The sequence below is a fragment of the Lontra canadensis genome, unplaced genomic scaffold (assembly GCF_010015895.1).
Source record: "Lontra canadensis isolate GAN:19392208 unplaced genomic scaffold, GSC_riverotter_1.0 scaffold2, whole genome shotgun sequence".
Lineage (NCBI taxonomy): Eukaryota > Metazoa > Chordata > Mammalia > Carnivora > Mustelidae > Lontra > Lontra canadensis.
Window position 1 is genome coordinate 15526163 of NW_022630996.1, and position 16403 is coordinate 15542565.

A 16403-nucleotide genomic window follows, 5' to 3' on the forward strand; every position below is an offset into this window, starting at 1 on the left:
CGATCCAAACAGCATTACCTGCAGCAGCTAGATGGGCTGTTACCTCATCAGCCGCTGTGGAGTTGAGTATGTCTGAATCATCGTAAGAGGTGTCTTCAGGAGAAGAAGGTGAGTCTTCATCAGCACTCAGCATACTGTGCTCAGTGTAGGTGGCCACATGGACCTGCTGTACCTGCTGGGCGACTGCATGGGCTTCTATGGTAGCCATGTGTTCGGTTTGGGTCACTCCGTGCTCCTCCATGAAGATCTACTGTCAGAAGAAAAGGCAAAGAACAGAATTCAGTGTGCAGTGTAACACAGTGCTTAAACTAAGCAATATTTTCCTCAAGAGCAGAGGAAGTCTACGATTTCACCACATACCACACCACACCAAATCACAGGAAATGGAAAGCACCATTCAAGTATGATCCAAAAATGGTAGAACATTTTCCTTATGTAAAACCATTCTGATAGAAAGTCACTGTGCTAATTTTATGTCAGGCCACAAGACCGTACATATATCCTTCATACCATGTATAACAATAAAAAGATACTTTAAAGATCCCAGTGATGTGTTGTAGACATAAAAACACATGGTATGTAAGTGAAACACAAAACATTTTCTTTGTAGTCATAGACAAACAGAAGTCAAGCTCTATTTTTTCCAAAAATACAATTACTTAAATTGGTTTTTCTGCTTATAAAAAACTGTGCCTCTTATAAACCCTGTTATGATGCAGTAACTTGTAATGCAGTAAGATAAAGGTCTGTTCTTCTACTGCACATATAACCTAACCCCTCATCCCCCTCAGCCTACAGAACTGTTATCCTTTAAAAATTTTTTGAAGCATACATACATAATACATATATACATACATATAATACATGTGATTTTAAATAAAAACAGGTTCATTTACAGGGCGCCTGGGTGGCTGGCCCATTTGGTTAAGCAACTGCCTTTGGCTTGGGTCACGATCTCAGGGTCCTGGGATTGAGCCCCACATCAGGCTCCCAGCTCAGTGGGGAATCTACTACTCCCTTTCCTTCTGCCCCTCACCCTTCCCATTCTCTCTCTCATAAATAATCTTTTTTTAAAAAGGTTCATATTAGGGTGCCTGGGTGGCTCAGTGGGTTAAAGCCTCTGCCTTCAGCTCAGGTCATGATCCCAGGGTACTGGGATCGAGCCCCGCATTGGGCTCTCTGCTCTGCAGGGGGCCTGCTTTCTCCTCTCTCTCTCTGCCTGCTTCTCTGCCTACTTGTGATCTCTGTCAAATAAATAAATAAAATCTTAAAAAAAAAGGTTCATATTACACATATCATTTTACAATTTTCTTTTTTTCATATTTTAATCTATCTAGATATTCTGACCTGTCAAAACACACAGACCTTTCTAAACAGCTGCAATATAACTCATTGTATGGATGTACTGTGATTATCTAACCAATCACGTACTGATAAGTAGCAAGGCTGCTTCCAAATTTTCACTATTATAAATATCAGTGCAATGAATATCCTTGTATATAAAATTTTGCATATAATATTCAATAAACTCAATGAAATGCAAATATTACCATATGATCCAGCAATTATACCTAGAAAAACTGTAAGAAAGGTCTCAAAGGGCTACTTATACGCCCATGTTCATAGCAGAATTATTCGCAATAGCCAAGAAGGTGGAAGCAACCCAACTATCCACTAATGGATTGATGGGTAAACAAAATGTGGATATATATATAATAAAATAGTATTCAGCCTTTAAAAAGAAGGAATACAGGGGTACCTACGTGGCTCAGTTAGTTAAGCATCCACCCCAGGTCATGATCCCAGGGTCCTGCAATCAAGCACCACATTTAGCAGGGAGCCTGCTTCTCCCTCTGCCTTGGCTTGTGCTCTCTCCCTCTCTAATAAATGAATAAAATCTTAAAAAAAAAAAAAAGAAAGAAAAAGGAATACAAACTTAGAAGAGAATAACTTACTTGCCTCGATTTTTAAATATCTATAAAAAATTGGAGCACCTGGGTGGTTCAGTCGGTTAAGCATCTGACTCTTCATTTTGGCTCAGGCATGATCTCAGGGTCATGAGATCAAGCCCTGTGGCAGGCTCCACGCTCAGCGGGGAGTCTGCTTGAGACTCTCTCCCTCTGACCCTCCCCTGCTCATGTTCCATCTCTCTTTCTCTCTAAAAACAAAAAACAAAAACAAAAAAACTACAAGAAATCTACATCTAGCATCATATTTAAAGTCAATAAACTAGAAGATTTCCTGCTAAGTCAGGAGTAAGGCAAGAATGGTCCCTCTCACCACAACTTTCCACACTGTACTGGAAGTCCTAGCTAGTCCAGGAAGACAAGAAAAGGAAATAAAAAGGTATACTGATTGGGAAGAAAAAAAAAACCCCTGTGTTTGTTCAAGATGACATGAATATATATATATATATATATATATATATGAAATCCAAAAGAACCAAAAAACCTCCTGAAACTAAGGGAGTTAGAGCAATGTTGCAGGATACAAAGTTCATACACAAAAGTCAATTGCTTTAGACCAGCAAATAGAATTTGAATTTAAAACACAATGCCATTTCCATTAGCAAACAAAAAAACAGAATACTTAGGTATAATCTAACAAAATATGGACAAGACTTATATAAAGAAAACTACAAAACTCTAATGAAGGAAATCAAAGAAGACATAAATAATAGAAACAGATTCCATGTTCATGGATAGGAAGACTCAATATTGTCAAGATGTCCTAATTTGATCCATAGATTCAATGTAATTCCAAATGAAATCCCATCAAGTTATTTTATAGACAACAAACTGATTTTAAAGTTTATATGGTGGGGCACCTGGGTGGCTCAGTCCGTTAAGCGTCTGCCTTCGGCTCAGGTCATGATCCCAGGGTCCTGGGAAGCAGTCCCACATTGGGCTCTGTGCTCAGAGGGGAGCCTGCTTCTCCCTCTCCCACTCCCCCTGCTTATGTTCTCTCTCTCTCTCTGTCAAACAAATTAAAAAAAAAAAAATTAAAAAAAAAAAATAAAGCTTATATGGAGGGGCAAAAGACCCAGAGTAGTAAACACAGTAGTAAACACACTCCCTCTCTCTCTCTACCCCTCCCCCGACTCATGCTCTTGCTCTCTCTCAAATAAATAAAATCTTAAAAAAAAAATGTTGGACACCCAACTGACTGAGCCATCCAGGCGCCCCTTAATCATTTCTAAGTGTATAGATCTGTAGTGTTAAATACATTCATATTGTTGTATAATCTCCAGAACTCTTTTCATCTTGCAAAACTGAAGCTCTGTACCTGTGAGGCAATTCCTCAGTTTCCCTTCCTTTCCCAGCCCTCTGCAACCACCCGTCTACTGTCTGTGTCTATGAATCTGACTAGTATAGAGACCTCATATAAGTGTATTTGTCCTGATTTATTTCCCTTAGCAGAGTATCCTCGATGTTCATCCATGTTGTACCATGTGTCAAATTTTTTTTTTTAAGCCTTTACTGAGGTATAATTGACAAATTGAGGAGAAGGTATAATTTTCCCTCTCCCACCCCCACACTGGCATGGCCTCCCCCAGTATCAATAACCGCCATATCAGAGTCAAGCATTTTTTCTAATGGGTGAGCTTACACTGCCATATCATTATCATCCCATAATTCACATTATGGTTCACTCTTTGTGTTTTACATTCTGTGGGTTTAGACAAACATATAATGACATTTTCCACCATTATGGTGTCACAGACAATAGTCTCAATGCCCTACAAAATTTGTGCTCCACTTATCAATTCTTCCTCCCCCTGATCCGTGGCAACCACTGATTCTTTTACCATCTCCATAGTTCTGTCTTTTCTAGAACTTCATATTGCTGCCATCACACACTATATAGCATTTTCAGGTTGACTTCTTCCACTTAGCCAGGCATTTGAGGTTTGTCTATGTCTTTCCATAGCCTGATAGCTCATTTCTCTGTAGTGCTGAATAATACTCTATGATCTGATGTTCCATAGTTTATTTATCCATTCACCTACTGAAGGATATTTTGGTTACTTATAAGTTTTAGCAATTATGAATATGCCATGAACATCTGTGCAAGTTTTTTGGCGGACAGAAGTTTTTAACTTCTTTGATAAATGCCGAGGAGCACAATGGCTGGATTGCATAGTAAGAATATATTTAGTTTTGTAATAAATTTCCAAACTGTCTTCCAAAGTGGTGATACCATTTTGCATTCCCACCATTAATAAATGAAGATTCCTGTTGCTCCATACCCTTATCAGCATTTGGTGGTGTTGGTGTTTTGAATTGTAGCCATTCTAATAGATGTGTAGTATTATCTCATTGTTTTAGTTTGCAATTCCTTAATGATATGATTGAACATCTTTTCACATGCTTATATGTAACCTATTTAACTTTTTGGTAAGGTGTCTGTTCAGGTCTTTTGCCATTTTTTAATCAGGTTGTTCATTTTCTTATTGTTTAGTGTTAAGAGTTCTTTGTGTCTCTGACTTTTACAACTATTTTCTCCCAGTCTGGACTGTCTTCTCATTATCTTCATAGAGAGAGAGAGAGAGAGAGAAAGAGAATCTTATTTTTTTTTTTTAAGAGGAAATTTTTTCCCCCAAAGATTTTACTTATTTGAGAGAGAGAGGGCACGAGTTGGGTGAGGAGCAGAGGGAAAGAAAGACAAGCTGACTCCCTGCTAAGCATGAAGCCCCACTCCAGGCTCAGTCTCAGGATCCTGAGATCATGACCTGAGCCAAAGACAAAAACTTAACTGACCAAACCACCCAGGTGCCCCAGGCGTCCAACTTTTGATTTTGGCTCATGCCATGATCAGGGCCGTGGGATCGAACCCCATGTCAGGCTCCACATTCAGTAGGGAGTCTGCTTCTCTCCCTCTCCCTACCCCTCCACCTACTCACACATACACGGGCTCTCACTCTAATAAATAAATAAATATTTTTTAAAAATGGCTAAGATGGTAAATTTTATGTTATATATATTTTCCCACAATTAAAAAAATATCATCCTTGACACCAGTGGTAACTATTTTACAAAGAATACATAACTATCATAGAGCAGAATCATAAAACTAGCCCTTATTATCTTTTAAAAATCCTTTGCATATTATTTTATTTTTAAAAAATAGAGTATAATACTCTGAAATAAGTCAGCCAGAGAAAGAAACACATCATATGATTTTACTCATATGTGGAATCTAAGAAACAAAACAAATGAACAAACAAGAAAAAGAAAAAGACAAACCAAGAAACAGACTCTTAACTACAGAGAACAAACAGATGGTTGGGAGGGGTGGCGTTGGGGGGAATACAGGAAAGGGATTAAGAGTCATGGAGTAATGTATAGAATTGCTGGATCACTATACTGTAAGCCCCAAACTAATACAATGTTGCACGTTAACTATACTGGAATTAAAATTTTAAAAATGTTTTAATTTAAAAAACTAAATTCTTAAAGGTAAAATTTCTGTCAAGATTATATGTATTTTATTTTTAGATTTTATTTATTTATTTGGCAGACAGAGATCACAAGTAGGCAGAGAGGCAGGCAGAGAGAGAGAGGAAGGGAAGCAGGCTCCCGGCCGAGCAGAGAGCCCGATGCCGGGCTCGATCCCAGGACCCTGGGACCATGACCCGAGCCGAAGGCAGAGGCTTTAACCCACTGAGCCACCGAGGCGTCCCAAGATTATATGTATTTTAAATTTTGATGCATTCTGACAAGCTGAGTGTTTAAGCTGTGCACTAACAATCTCTACTTGTATAACGCACCCCTCATGCCCACTCTGGAATTCAATCAGCATGCAACAGAATACAGCTTTGCATATCTAGAGTTAACAACAACAACAAAAAAAGCCCTCTAGATATAACCCTTATGGCTACAAGTAAAGAACATAATTATCTATTCATGCAAAATTCTTCTTGCATTTTTATTCTCCTCTATTGTAAAACTCTCCCTTTCCTTCTTTGAAAACTTCTAAAATCCTTAGTTTCTCTGAGTGATTCCTTTCTTTCTTTTCCCCTCCCTGGATACCTACCCCCACCCCTCAACCACCCCAGAGTTAGACTGCTTTAAGCCCCATCCTGTTGTCTTTGTTCTTCAGGCAAACTGGTTCTTTGTAAACGACAAATTTTCACCTTTTCGAGGTGCCTGATTTCTGTTTTATATTCTTGTGCTGTTTCTAATTTTTTTTTCCCTCTAACTTAATTAAATTATCTCTTGTCATTCTCACACTACTATACATTTCACAACTCATCCTTCTAACTCTGATTCTTAACTTTGGGGCTATTCAGTTACCTCAGGAAGTATTTTGTATTCAAAATAAAATTCACTTTAATTACAAAATAAAACACCACATAATGCCTCAAATCCAAAAAGATTAGGAATCACTCAGGATCATTTGACTCCCCCACCCCTCTTCCACACTTTCTCTTCTGCTTGAGGTCATCTCCCCAGCCCTGTATCTCTGTGTAGTGTAATACTTTCATGATTTCTTCAAATGGAGCTTTGGAAGACGTACCTGGTAAAAAATTATTTAAAAGAGGAAAAAATAAGGAAAACACGGTAAAATGTTAATATCTGGGAAATATGGGTAATGAGAGTTCTTTACACTATTTTTGTAACTTTTCTAGAAGTCTAAAATTATATCAAAAAAATTTTTTTCTTTTTTTCTTTTTTTTTTTTTTTCTTTTAAAGAAAGTTATCTGGTAAGGTTTCTTCCATATCCTATGTTTGGTGTGTTTCAGAATATTCAAAGGACTATATCCTATCCCCCAGATTTGTACATATCTAAAATGCAATTTTAACACACTATTTAAGTTGCACAATTAAACATAATTTATGAGAGGAAAGTACCATGAAAATACTGTTTTTCCATCTATTTCACTGTTCTTCTAGTGTAAGAGACAAACTACTTAGGGCATTTTAAAATTCTGGGTACTTCATAATTGTTTTTAAATGATTTGGGATTAGATGGCATCTAACTGCTTTTCAAAGGGATTTGTCCGCTATGCATTTGGTATAATGGATTTCCATTCTTTCCTGCAGAATGCGGTTTGTGGCAGAAATCAATAGGGCTGTCTGTTTCACAGGCCTTGTCATTTGTGCCCAGTGCCTCATCTCTTCCTACCTCTCCCCCCATCCCACCCTTCAGCCTCTCTAACTACTTTTATTCTGCACTCTGTACAAAGCAAAGGCTAAGGTATTTCAGACTTGTTTTTTTGTTTTGTTTTGTTTTAAAAGATTTTATTTATTTGACAGAGAGAGAGAGATCACAAGCAGGCAAAGAGGCAGGCAGAGAGAGAGGGGGAAGCAAGCTCCCCGCTGAGCAGAGAGCCCCATGCGGGGCTCCATCCCAGGACCCTGAGATCATGATCTTAGGTGAAGGCAGAGGCCCAACCCACTGAGTCACCCAGGCGCCCCATATTTCAGACTTCTTTGAACCAGAGTGGGATACTTAGAAATGATGCTTTCAATGTTTTCATAAAATAATACATAAAATAGGTTGTTTAAAGCCAGATGTGACTGGCATACACATACTGCTAGAGATCTTCATAAGCACCCGCCCACTCATTTCTAGTAAAGCATTTTAGCTTTCTTTCATCCACAAGCAGTCTGTGGACAGCAAAACGGATAGGAACTGCTACTAACTGAAAACATGTTAGTCAGTAACAATTTTCAAAAACAGCACAGACTGTTACCAGATATCCAGGATGCCTGGGACAAGTTACTTAGAACCTCTAAGTCTCAATTTCAACATTTGTTCTTATTGTTGTTGTTTTTTAAAGATTTTATTTATTTATTTGACAGACAGAGATCACAAGTAGACAGAGAGGCAGGCAGAGAGAGAGGAGGAAGCAGGCTCCCTGCTGAGCAGAGAGCCTGATGTGGGGCTCAATCCCAGGACGCTGGGATCATGACCCGAGCCGAAGGCAGAGGCTTTAACCCACTAAGCCACCCAGGCGCCCCGTCATTTGTTTTTAAATGAAAAGAAAATGATAGTACCTGTATGCAAAGGATATGAGGATTAACTGAGATCATCCAGATAAAGCAATAAACACAGTGCCTGGCAGATAAATGCTCAATATTAATGATGATGATGATGCCAGAATTCCTAGGTCTTTATGGTCCTATTCTTCTTGATTCATCATCTTGCAAGGACTGTCTCAATTTCTTTTTTTTTTAAAGATTTTATTTTTATTTGACACAGAGAGAGAGATCACAAGTAGGCAGAGAGGCAGGCAGAGAGAAAGGGGGGCAAGCAGGCTCCCCACTGATCAGAGAGCCCAATGGGCTCGATCCCAGGAACCTGAGATCATGACCTGAGCTGAAGGCAGAGGCTTAACCAACTGAGCCACCCAGGCGCCCCTCAATTTCTTTATCTTCAGATCAGGCAACCAGCTCTAAGAATATGGTTTTCTTAACTGTGTGCAAAAGGTTTTGAGCCGGGCATCTGATAAGCCGTTCTTTATTACATCAACTCTGACAATTGAGATACTGTTCTCCTGGACATAAAAGGAGACTCTTCAGCACCCACAACTCTAGCATAATTTCATGACAGTGCACAAATGGAGAGCCAACAGGTGGACCCAACAGTGACTCCTCCAAACAGATGTGAGAAGCAAGGTGAAAGCCACCTGTCACTCTAAATACCGCATCCAAATGAAAAGGCTTGAGCAAGTGATGTTCAGCAGATTAGTCAACACTCCATTCAAGAAATCCATTCCCCCAAAACAACAGCACAGCATTTAATAAGTTCTTAGCCTGGATCATCATGGCTGGGGGCAGGAGGAGGCACAACATGCGTTTTATCTATAGATTTGTCTTTATTATATAAACTATTGTGGGTGGGGGAGGGGTGGTTTGGTACAGAGGAGTTCCTGCTCCTGCCAACTGGGCCAGTATCTGTGCTTACTGGTGGGTAATATTATCTTCATTACCTTATTACCTTTATTACTGAAAGGTAATAATGAAGAGGGCACAAAACGCGGATTTGCCTGTCTCCCAGCACCCTGGCAGCTCCAGTCAATAATTCCTAGTAAGCTACTGGAATTTGGATGACATGTCCAACAGAGTTCAATTTAATCTAATCCACACATAATGGACAAGATTAGTGTAGAGTATTTTAAAAATCAAAGTAGGAAGAGCAGGCCAGGAAATCTAATCAAGGTATAACTAAATGTAAAGGCAAGCACTAGACTAATCAATAGCATTATCATAGCAAAAGAAAAACTGCAAGAACTGCCTAAGGGAAAGTCTCAAAGCAAGACTGTGTCTACAGTCCAAACCAGGGACAGGAAAACCAAGAGGCTCAAATACACTCCCGGACATGTCCAGAATCTAAACTTCGTAACTATGATAAAAATTTCACTCAACAGAAGAGCCTTTCTCAAAAAAGCCTAAAGTTAAGGACAGGATTTGATTCTTGGGGGAATGCAGAGTAATGGATCAAAATCTCAACACAGCAGGAAGAAAAAAACTGCACAAGAAAGTCAAGGTGAAAGTAGAAGCAAGGGTAAATGTAGCTTAATTCTGAGTAATAAATGGAGCTTAAGACAAGAAGAATCCATTTGACCTTCCTAGGAATATTCTCTTTCAAACAGTCCACGAGTGATATTGGACTTGAAAAAAATATCCTCCCACATCACTGGGCTCTCCAAAGGTGGGGGTGGGGGGTGTGTGGGTAAAGCCATGGTAGGCAGTTTGTTTTCCATAAAACAGAAAATTAAATATAGCTTAAAATACAGAAAATTAAATACAGTATAAAATAGAATATAAAGGTTATGAATCTTGACAAGGTGAAAGCCGGGATAAAGCATAGAAACAAGAGGTGGGAGAAGGGGTGGGGAAGTGGAGGACCAGCTAGGAGCACTGACATCCTATCTTCATGAAGTGAGGGAGTCAGGAGACACTATCAAGGGCTGATGGAAGAACTCAGTAGGACAATGTAACCAAAAAGAGGGGAATGGAGAAAATGCTGTGAGGTAATCCCTACACAGAAGAAAGTAAAAAAGGCCCATGTTTGATAAATTATTATTCAGAGTTATGGAGGAATTATTGTTTGATAATACCATAAGTAAAACAATTAAACTATAAGCAAAACAGTTATCTGTCTCTGAAAAGTAGGACTGGGGGTAGGGAAGAGTGTGGAAAAGCCCACTGATTTTTATTATAAATCCTTCTACTTGATTTTTTATCTTATGAGTATAGACTTTGACTTCTACAAAAAAGACTTCAAAAACAAGTAACTACAAGATGAGGCTTTTAAATATTTAAGTGATGTACTAGAGCAAAATATTAAGTGATGTACTAGAGCAAACAAAGTGTCACTAGAAAAATCAAATTTCTATCTTATGCTAAGAATCAAGAGAACCACACAGTTCAAGTTTAGAAACTGTCTTGCCTTGTATAAGACTAACTTCCTAATTTGGAGCATCTGAAAGTAACAAAATGTTTTATGACTGAATTTATGTATTGCATGTATTTTTGTACGTATCTGTATTTTTCATTCTGATATGTTGATAAAATTTGTAAATATTCATGACTATTAATAACAGCCCAAGAATAATAAGCCCAAGTTAATAATAGCGCTTTTATAGAATATGTGAGAAAAACAAAGCTTAACCACACAACGTCACAATGACTTAAGGATGAGTATCCACAGTACGGTGAAAACAATGCTGTAAGCTCACTGAAGGTAGGGCTTGGTTCCATCAAGTCTTTATGAGTAGTAGCTATTATAATTTGCTCTTTAATAAATGTTTGGGGGTAATTGGTTTGCATATTTTAATTACTAAAGCTAAATCCAGGCATCAGTTTCGTAATTCCCTGTAAGGGTGTTCTGGCTGCTCATCTCTGTCTCCCACTTCCAAGCCCTCTCTTCTACACTTGTTCTCAAGTGCTCTCTACCCAGCTCTGAGCTGGGTCAGTCAACCTACACCAGATTTGCCTGCCAGTTGCCATGAGGTTTTACTGAGGGGTGGCAAAGCATAAATTGAGGAGAGAGGGAGAAGGGATTTCCTTGATGTTCTCATTCCTATCAATGCTGCTCCAGCAAAGAGGACAACCCCTTCTCCCAACTCCAGCTGTTCCCTTTCCTCCCTGGTGGTTGAGCACCGGCTGCCTGGCATCCCACCCAGAGAGCCAGTTACCAGCTAGCTGTGTGGGGCCCCTCTGAGCTCCAAGGGTCTTCTGTTCCCTCAGCCCTAGGGATGATGGCTGCTTCTCATAATTATTAGTATCCGGATTACCTCGGTGTCTGCTTTTTGTCTCTTCAGCCTTCCAACATCTGTGTAACCCATTCCCAGAACAAAATTCTCTGAAATACTTCCCATGGTTTACTAAGCCTTCACTGATACAAAGGGAAGAAAATATGTACCCTCATCAGAAATAATTTATAGTGTGCTGGTAAGCAGCAAAACTTTATATTGACTTTTATAAGTCAATGTAATAAAATGTATTGATATGTTATACTGTCGATAATGTAGATTCTAAGGACATTTTTTTTGCAAGTCCACCACTAGGGTTTCTATTTCCATACACTGATAGAAGTTGAATTCAAAATCTTGAGTCTGATGAGTCATTAATAAAAGGCTAGGCTGGGGCACCTGGGTGGCTCGCTTGTTAAGCATTTACCTTTGGCTCAGGTCATGATCCCAGGGTTTTGGAATTGAGACCCACATCAGGCTCTCTGCTCAGCAGAGGCCTGCCTCTCCCTCTCCCACTCCCCCTGCTTGTGTTCCCTTTCTCATTGTCTCTCTCTCTGTCAAATAAATAAATAAAAATCTTAAAAAAAAAAAAAAGGCTAGGTTAGAGATTATAATATGACCCATGAAGAGAGAAATGGGACCCTTACAAGTAAGAAGAGGGTACAGAGAGAAAGGGAGGTAGGAAACACAAACTTTTATCTGTTTGAGTGTATCTTAACCACTTTTTTTTTTTTTCTTAAATTTTTAGTAAGCTCTATGCCAACGTGGGGCTTGAACTGAGGACCCTGAGATCAAGGGGCAAATGCTCTACAGACTAAGCCAGCCAGGTGCCCCTATCTGACTTATCCTTTAAGTAAGATACTTAATAAGTCTAACATTCCAGAAATCTCAGAATCAACATCACAGACAAAAATGTCTTTTTATAGAAATAGTAGTGACACTCACAAAACGACCTGTCATATTATTCAATGAATAGACTAGTTCAGGTGTTTGGACCAATCAAAGAAAATGTGGTAGCAAGGGCAGTTTTGACCTTCATCTACCACTCTAAGTTTTTGACAGACTATAGTCTAAAAATCAACAGTGAGTACTAGGTATAATTTTCAGAGTGGCTTGCAACTATTTAGTTATGATCTTTTCTTTAAAAAAGTAGGCTCCACGACCAATTGAACTCACGACACTGAGATCAAGAGTCACAGGCTGTACTGACTGAGCCAGCCAGCCACCCCTATTTTTTATTATAAATATTTTTATTATATAACTGGGCACAAGGTGTACAAGGGTATGCAAAGTCTCCTCTCCATTCTGCTTTAAGGCTTAACCTCACTTCTACAGCAAGGTGGTTAAGAGTACAGAGTCTGAAGCTGAAGTATTTTTGGATTTGTGTCTTTGCCCTGCCATTCACTAGCACCTTAGAGAAGTTTCACTTGACTTCTCTGCCTTAGTTTCATCATCTCTCACATGGGGAAAATAACAGAACCTACTTAATAGAATTACTGAGGACCCAATGAGTAAATATGTACAAGTGCTTAAAATGGGACATAGAATACAGTAAGTACTATATAATTGCTACCTATTATTATCATTAATTCCACAAAGAAATACAAGCAAAGCATAGAAATATCAGAAGGAAAGTTACAGGATTTATTTTATTAATTTTTTTTTATTGAGTTGTTTTTTGTTTTGTTTTGTTTTGTTTGTTTGTTTTGTTTTTTTACAGAGGGCTCCACACTGTGCTTCAACTTTGTGTTTTTTAGGTAGGGCTCCAATGTGGGTCTTCAACTCATGACCCTGAGATCAAGATCTGAACAGAGATCAAGAGTCAGATGCTTAACTAACTGAGCCAACCAGTGGTTCCCATGAATTTTTTTTTAAGGTTTTATTTATTTATTTGACAGAGATCACATGTAGGCAGAGAGGCAGGCAGAGAGAGAGGGAGAGGGAGCAGGCTCTCTGCTGAGCTGAGAGCCCGATGTGAGACTCGATCCCAGGACCCTGAGATCATGACCTGAGCCGAAGACAGCAGCTTAACCCACTGAGCCACCCAGGTGCCCCACCCATGATTTATTTTTATATTGGGAGAAAAAATGCTCACAGATCACAAACTAAAAGGTTCTGGCCAAGTGCACCCGGTTGGCTCAACTGGTAGAACACAGCAAATCTTGAATCTGGGGTTCTGGGTTTGAGCCCTACACTGGATATAGAGATCACTTAAAAATAAAATCTCAGGGGCGCCTGGGTGGCTCAGCGGGTTAAGGCCTCTGCCTTTGGCTCCGGTCATGATCCCAGGGTCCTCGGATCGAGCCCCACATTGGGCTCTCTGCTCAGCGGGGAGCCTGCTTCCTCCTCTCTCTCTGCCTGCCTCTCTGCCTACTTGTGGTCTCTATCTGTCAAATAAATAAATAAAATCTTTTTAAAAAAATAAATAAAAATAAAATCTTAAAAAATAAAGTTTGGCCATCTAAGGAATGTCCTCTATCCGAGAGTAGTTACTGATCTTTTTTGGATTATGGATCCTTTTGAGCATGTGTGAAAACTATAGACCTCCTCCCCAGAAAAATGCACATATACACAAAATTTTCCAAAATATTTCAATATTCTTGGACTCAAATCCCAAATACATTATTTCATGATAACATAGCTAGACCAAAACTGAAACACTAGAGGGTGCCACAACCAAAGAAAACTATGAAGAAAACACAGGGAATTTCAGGTTGCTTAAAATTCTTCAACTGGAACACCCTTCCATAGAAAAGAAGAATTAGGTGAATCTAATGAAATGCTTTAAAAATACATGAACCTTTCTATGGGTTCTAGATGAACACTGTCCAGTAGAAATGTCTGCAATGGAAATGTTCTAAATTTGCACTGTCCCAAACAGGAGCTGCTAACCATGTGTGGCTATCAACCACATGAAATGTTCTAAGGCATTAAAATTTAAATTTTATTTAGTTTTAATTGATTTTAACTTAACCCCCTGTGGCTGTGGCTACCACACTGAATGGTGCAGCTCTACATTCTTTTTTTTTTTAATATAAGTACAAATTAATAAAGTTAAATAAGAAGCCGCATGCCATTTAAAAAAGCAAAAATTGCATTCTAGGGAAAAGCACCAATGGGCTAAGGAAGCACAGAGAAGACAAGGTGGCAAGGACATCAAGTGGATATCATGGAGGAGATGAGTGTTTAGCTCCGAGTTCGTCAGGTGCCAGAATGAAAGAAGGGCACTGCAGGCAGAGGCAACAGCTTCTGAAATAGCATGGTGTAATGAGGGGGCATCAGTGAACATCCAGAGAGCAGACTCACGAAGTCTGTGGACCAAAGGAACCCTGCTCTCAGCTGCCTTCACTCCAGATTCTTTCTTTACACTGCAATTTAATCTGGTAACAATAAAGTTAATGCTGACCCACCTGTCAGAGGACAGTAGTCTATCCACATTATAAAACACCTTACAGCTGAGTGGAGGGTTGATAATAATGATAAAAAGGATTAGAAAATGCCTTTGCAAATATTCAGATGCTTATTAATAGCCAAAAATACCAATAAAAAGCAGATGAATTGCTGAAGCTATCCTTGGATTAGAAAATGGTAGAATAAGAGACTCAATCTTGCAAAACAAACTGAGAGTTGCCGGGTGGGGGGGTGGGGGCAGGTGTGGAGAGGGTGGCTGGGTTATGGACACTGGGGAGGGGATGTGCTTTGGTGAGTGCTGTGAGTGTGTAAGCCTGATGATTCACAGACCTGTACCCTGGGGCAAATAATACATTATATGTTAATAAAAATAATTTAAAAAAAAAAAAGGACATGGTAGATAGGAAGGTTAGTACGCCCAGGCACTTGCTAACGGGTCAGAACACAGCTGACTCTTTTTGCAGAAAAATCATTTGTCCAGAGGTGCTCCCCAAATTACCAAAAATCAAATAAGTACTTGTCATGTGACAGCAGGATCAGCGGTTGCCTCAATTTCCATTAAGGGGAAATAACTGAAATTGCTTAAGTCCCACCCCTCCATCTCAGACAAGCGCAAAGGACACTTTTATTTCAGATCCTGCTTACTGTGAAATATAGCATTGTTGCCCAGCTGCTTCTGTGGTGGGCCTCAGTCCTGCTGGATCTGTCATTACACAGCCAACATTCAGTTAGTTAAAGCTGTTTCTTAGGTTCTGGCGGACAGTTCAATGCATCATTTCTCTTCTGAGATAACTGAACTAGCACTTATCCCTGGATAAAATTATGAAGGTAAAAGTGTCAATACTACAGATCTAGGAATCTGCAGTTCAATCACTCTGTGATTCATTTTACAAATATTTATTGAATTCTTATCAGACACTCCCAGATTATTTTAGTATTAGTGTTCCAAGAAAAACTATGATAGGCAATTTTTTATTTTTTATTTTTAGCTAAAAACGCATTATTAAAGAAACCACAAGTTCTTTGGGGGTAATTGAGAAAATACAGGTGAGGAAAACAAAAAACAAACAGAAATCACTACAACCTGAGATGGCCACACTACAAAGTTAACAATTTGGTATATATGTTGTTAGCATCCCTGCCAAGTTTCTTATACGGTTGGTTTTATTTTGTTCGCTTTAAAAACAAAAGTGAGGCTATAGTGTACATAGTATTTTTTTTAAAGATTTTATTTTTAAGTAATCTCTACACCCAAAATGGGACTCAAACTCACAATTCTGAGGTCAAGAGTCACATGCTCTACCAACTGAGCCAGTCAGGGGTCCCAAGTGTACATACTACTTAATACATATTTTGAAATTTAATACAGAATAAAATTGTTCATGTTATTAACATTTTCACATCATTTTCTAATGTTTGCAGAGCATTCCTTGTAAATATGTGCAGTAGTTATTTTACTCATTCCCTAAAGTCAATCATTTAGATTGTTTTGCAAATTTTCACTACTATAAGTAGCACTGTGATGACAATTCTAATATTCAATAAATATCTGTTGAATAAATAAGTAAACAAATTATTTACTAAAGTCAAGTCTTTCACATATACCTGATTATTTCCTTAGTTTCCAATGGATGTCAAAACATAGTTATGATTTTGGACTTGCTATTACAGCAGGCATGGAAAGGTAATGCAGGAAAAACAGCAATCCAAACATAAAAGTAAGCACATAATACCTGGTAGTGGATGGAGGACAGAAAGAATATATTCACCTTGACATTGAAAAAGG

The 16403-nt window shown here is 38.8% G+C and overlaps 1 protein-coding gene across 9 annotated transcripts in view; it reads right to left on the reverse strand.

The window, feature by feature from the left end:
* NRF1 (nuclear respiratory factor 1) overlaps positions 1-16403 on the reverse strand; it is a 144821-nt gene that overhangs the window by 93857 nt on the left and 34561 nt on the right. For 8 of the 9 annotated variants that reach the window (XR_004384040.1, XM_032869367.1, XM_032869357.1 and 5 more), the window contains exon 2: positions 19-250. Coding sequence is in view for 8 of the 9 variants with exons in the window: in XM_032869367.1 (XP_032725258.1) it covers positions 19-241 (223 nt within the window). In the remaining variant the exon portion in view is untranslated. The remainder of the gene's footprint in view (positions 1-18; positions 251-16403) is intronic. The other variant, XM_032869305.1, reaches the window with a different exon arrangement.